At 48.2% G+C, this 5,198-nt stretch overlaps 1 protein-coding gene across 5 annotated transcripts in view; it reads right to left on the bottom strand.

The window, feature by feature from the left end:
* Nucleotides 1-5,198, bottom strand: part of ARSD (arylsulfatase D) — a 37,880-nt gene that overhangs the window by 6,506 nt on the left and 26,176 nt on the right. The window contains exon 10 of one of the 5 annotated variants that reach the window (XM_044768213.2): nt 4-142. The exons of 1 other annotated variant lie outside the window; for it this stretch is intronic. In XM_044768213.2, coding sequence (XP_044624148.1) covers nt 135-142 — 8 coding nt within the window. In that variant the 3' untranslated portion in view covers nt 4-134. Of the gene's footprint in view, nt 1-3; nt 143-2,913; nt 3,102-5,198 lie in introns of those variants that run through there. 3 more of the 5 variants (XM_070501805.1, XM_044768211.2, XM_044768208.2) reach the window with 3 other exon arrangements.

Consider the following 5,198-nt stretch of genomic DNA (forward strand, 5'->3'; position numbering starts at 1 on the left):
CATAGCCGGTTACAGGTTGAACTTTATACACCGGCCTGCTTTTCCTGAACCACACTTAAGACAAACCTGAGAATGTCTTTGCTGGAAAAGCTCGAAAAAGCAAGCTGGTAAATTCAACATCAACCCCTGCCTGGTTAAGAGCCTGCAGAAAGGAAAAAAAAAAAAAAAAAAAAAGACAGTTGGAATTTTAAAAACAACATTCTATGTCAAAAAGTTCAGCTGTTTAAAGTATATAATTCAACGATTTTTCAGTCAATTTACCAAATGGTGCAAACGTCACCATGTTCTAATTTTAGAGCATTTCCATGACCCCAATGGCATCTTTCATGTCCATTTACAGTTAATTCCCCATCCTTGCCCCAGACAGCCACTAATCTATTTTCTCTCTCTCTAGTTTCACCTTCTGTGGACATTTCATATAAATGGAATGATTTGTGGGCTCTTGTGTCTGGTTTCTTTCACTCAGAATGGCTTTTTTCCCCCCTTCTTTTGGTTCATCCAGGTTGTAGCATGTAACGGAGCTTCATTCTGTCTTATAGCTGAAGAATATCCCACGGCATTGGATGGACCACATTGCGTTTACCCTTTCATCCGTCAGTGGACAGTGGGTTATTTCTACGTGTTGGCCCCTGTGAATAGTGCTGCTGTGAACAATATGTTTGCAAGTGTTTCTGTGGACGTATGTTTGCGCCTCTCTTCGATGGGTACCTAGGAGTGGAACAGCTGAGTCATACGGTAACTTGATGTTTACAGTTTTGAGTAATGGCTCAACTATTTTCAGGAGTGGCCGCACCCTCTTTTTTGCCCCCTGTCGGCAATGTAGGAGGGCTCTGATTTCTCCCCATTCTGAACAACACTAGTCATTGTCTGTCTTTTTGATTCTAGCCATCCTAGTGTGGCAGGGTGTGAAGTGGCATCTTACTGTGAGTTTCGTTTGCATCTCCCTACTGACTCATGATGTGGAGCATCTTTTAACCAGCTTATCAGCCATTTATATCTTCTGTTCACATCTTTTGCCCACTTATTAATTGGATTGACTGTCTTCTTCTTAGTGAGCTGTATTCATTGGCAAAAATTTTCCCCCAGTCTGCGGCTTGTCTTATCTTTTCCCTTTCTTCATGGTACTCTGACGTACCAAAGCTTTGCAATTTCATAAACTCTCATTTATCAAGTCTTTTTGGTAATAGATCAGAAGATAAGACACCCTCTTCCTAACCCAAGATGAAAAAGAGTTTCTCCTGGAGGTTTTGTAGATTTCTCTCTGATGTTTAGATCTCCTGTGGATTTTGAGTTTCTGTTTGTGCATGGTGTGAGATAAGGGTCTAAAGTCGTCTTTTTGCCTGTCGCCATCCAAATGCACCAACACCATCGGTTGAATGCCACACTGGAGGTTTAATAGGCGGATATGGGTCCAGCCCAAGCTGACTCTGTTCGTCAGAATCTGCCCCGTTTGGATATCTGAGTGGATTGCCCAGACCCCACGGAGCACAGCCCCCTCAGGCAGAGCTTTCTTAACGGTGTAGAATCTACTCTGTCTGCCGACTGAGCACTAAGGTGACGGTAGACCCTGCAGGGGCGGGGCCGGTCATGCCTCTGTGTTCACTTAGCTAAACCGGCCCGTCTAACCGGTTAGGCCAGTCCCAAACATTCAAACTATAAAGAAAGAAACAGATCCTGAGGTCACCAGGGGAGCTGTGGACTTCAACCAGCTCCTTATAAACCTCCCTGCCCTTATCTTGGCTAACAAAGACCAGATTTGCAGGCGGCCCCGGAGATAAACATAGAGCTTGTTGGATCCAGTTGCAAATTGACTCTGTGTACATCCTTGGGCTCCAGGCTGCTCCCTTCCACTTTGGGTCTGCGGACAGTGCCCTTCTCTGGGGTCTTTTCTCATCCCCCTCCACTCACCCAACCGTTCTTAGAGTTCATTTTGCAACACGTTACTAGCAAAATGCATAAAATAAAATCATGCAAGACTTAAATACTGACAGTGTTCCATGAGAAAAAAATAGTTTGACTCCAAATGAACTGAACTCACGAGGAGCATACAAGAAAGTGTTAAAGGACGTCAAATAAAGAGCCCAAAAGGGGGTTTTCTGCAGAGATTCCAGACGTTGATAAGCCAGCCGGAACCTCTAAATTTGAAGCACGTGGTTTCGGTCGTGGGTCCTACAGGTGTGGTTAAAGCTGGGGTTTTTAAACAAGGGAACAGGGGGAAGATGGGCATGCGAATCTGTTTACTTGTTCTGCAGTTTTTTCTTTGCATACATTTTTTTGGGTGGGGGATGCAAGGCTTTCTGACAACAGAGAGGAATATACTTCATCCTTGTCCATGGTTGCTCCCAATGAGCAAGAGAGAATGCATTTTAAAAAGGAGAGCAAAGAGGTGGTATTTCCCCTCATAGGGGTGTGGAGCGCCGTGGGGCCTCAGGATAGGGATGAGGTGAACTTGAACCATGTCCGTCTAGAATGGGCAGGAGCGGAGAGATGCTGAAGAGGGAACGCAATGTCCCTTCCCTTCGTGAATTGGGGAGTGGGGACCGACACCTCTAGGAAGTGTGTCAGCTTCCTACTAGAGCTGACATAACAAATCATCACGTACTCAGCAGCTTAAAACAGCACAGACTTACCGTCTCATGGTTCTGGATGTCACAAGTCAGCCGTGGGTCTCTCTGGGCTGACGTCAAGGTGTGGGCAGAGCTGGCTCCTCTTGGAGGCTTGAGAGGAGAAGCTGCTTCCTTGCCTTTTCCAGCTTCTGGAAGGTTCTGTCTGACGGCTCCACCCTCCATCTGCAAAATGCATCCCTCCGACCTCTGCTTCCATCATCACATCATCTTCTCTGATCCTGATCCTCCTGTCTCCGTCTTACAAGGACCCGGGTGATGGCACTGGGCTCACCTGCATCATCCAGGATCATCTCCCCATCTCAAGACTCCAGATTTTTATCTTCTCAGGCTCGGTGTCCTTCCCTCGTCTATAAAACCCTGTGAGCACTTGAGTCTGTGTCTCTGGTTGAGGTTTTCCGAAAGCTGGGTACTCCAGGGTGGATGGTCTTCTCTGTGGGATCCATGGGGTTATGAAGAGCAACGTCCGGCTGGGTCCTTCAAAGGAGGGGTGGAGGTGGGTGGAGAAGGATTGTGGATGGAGGGCAAACACAGACAATTGAACCCCCCCCCCCGGGGGGAAATCTGTTTTATGCAGTCTTTCCGCTCCGTTGTTAGGTTGGGAATACGCTGGTTTTCCAAGAAATTCCACAGCAGAAGCCCGTTTGCGGAGCAGAGCCTGGACCAGCCTGGTGCTTGTGGACTTAATTACATTACATTAATTACGTTAACGAGCATGGAGCAGTGGCTCACGTTTAGATGGTTTACCTCCCTTTCTACTCCCTCCTAAGACTAACAACGAGCAAGGAAAACCCTCCATGGCTCGGGCAAAGCACGCTGAGACCCTCTGTGCCAGTTGTAAAGGGCTGAATAATATACTCAGTCGTCCGCGCGCCCCATTATGATGTATCCGTCAGTGACGGACTGCATACCTGATGGGGTTCCCATAAGATTACTACCATCTAGCCTAGGTGTGTAGTAGGCTATACCGCCTAGGCTTGTGTTAGGACGCTCTGTGACGTTCACAGAGAGACGAAATTGCCTAAAGACGCATTTCTCAGAACATCCCCGTCGTTAAGCGACACATGCCTAGACTTGAATCTGGCTAATAATGGAGCTTGAAGAAATCGATGTTTACAGCTGTTTTCATTGAATGTCAGGACATTCTTGAACCATGATCAGTTCGAATGATTCTAGTGGAAGGTTTAACGATGTTATGAATAGATGTTTGTGTCCCCCGCCCCCAAAATTCCTACGTCAAAGCCCTAACCCCCAGGATGTCAGAATGGGAGTGTATTTGGACATGGGTCTTTAAAGAGGTGATGAAGGTAAACTGAGGTCATGAGGGTGGGTCCTGATCCAACAGGACTGGGGTCCTTATGAGAAGAGGAGATGAGGACACAGACACGCACAGACAGACGACCATGTGAGGACACAGGGACAAGATGGTGTCTACACACCACGGAGAGAGGCCTCAGGAGGAACCAGCCCTGCCCGCACCTGGATCTTGCACGTCCAGCCTCCAGGACTGGGAGACCATCAGTGTCTGTTGTGTAAGCTGCCCAGTTTGGGGTCCTTTGTTAGGGCAGCCTGAGCAACTAATACAAATGGGTTTCTGCAACACCCTTGAGAATCAAGTGAAACACCAGACCCACTTCCAAAAAACTTGGTCATGAAAACCCTATGAATGGCAGCGGAGCGTTGTCTGATCTAAGTCCCAGAAGGGGAGAGGATGGTGCAAAAAGACCAGGCAGGGTTCCCATCTTCTGTGCATGGAGCCGGGGAACTGAAAGTTGGAATTCACTCAACTGTACTAACAGCCACAAAAGTTGTACTGGGTCTTCTCGGTTTGTCCCGCCAGGTCAACGCCTTCCCACCTGGCCTGGCCGCGGGAAGCTGCATCTAGACCCTGCGTCCCCTCGGCTCAGATTCCCGCCAGACGGAGGTTGGGTGCAGACAGCACAGGCCCCTTGAGGAGATGGGTACAGGGAGCAGGGGGATGGAGGGACCAGCCTCCTGGTGGGCAGGGCTGCATTGGGTCTTCTATCCGAGGCCACCACCCCTGCGGGCAGCCCCTGCCAACTCCCCCTCCGGAATCCGGAAGGCTCCGAGCCTAGGGATGGTGGTGGCATCCTGCCTCCCACCTGGGTCCCTGGAACACAACCCTCCTCTGGTTCCTGTTAGTGAAGGCTCCCTGCCTTAGATGCACTGTAGTCTCCTTTTCAAGGTCTGCTTCCAGCTGGGGCCCCGATGGACACAGGGGAACTGAGCAACATCCCCCAAAATGTGAAAGTTGGGGCATGCTCCTCAAGAAAGGGAAACCAACGTGGTAGATTTTTTTTTATCAGTCCCATCATTATCTCCTGGGTCCCCTCTCATGGTCCTACCCCTTGGTGGGAGCAGTCCTTGTCTTTAAAAAAAAATTCCAGGTTTATCGAAGTATAATTGGCAAATAAAATTATATCTATTTAAGGTGTACAACATGATGGCTTGATATGTGTATCCACTGTGAAATGATCACCACAATCAAGCTAATTAACAGGTTCATCAACTCAGTATCATTTTTATGTGTGTGGTGACAACACTGAAGAGCTA

This window comes from Equus asinus, chromosome X (assembly GCF_041296235.1).
Source record: "Equus asinus isolate D_3611 breed Donkey chromosome X, EquAss-T2T_v2, whole genome shotgun sequence".
Taxonomy (NCBI): Eukaryota; Metazoa; Chordata; class Mammalia; order Perissodactyla; family Equidae; genus Equus; species Equus asinus.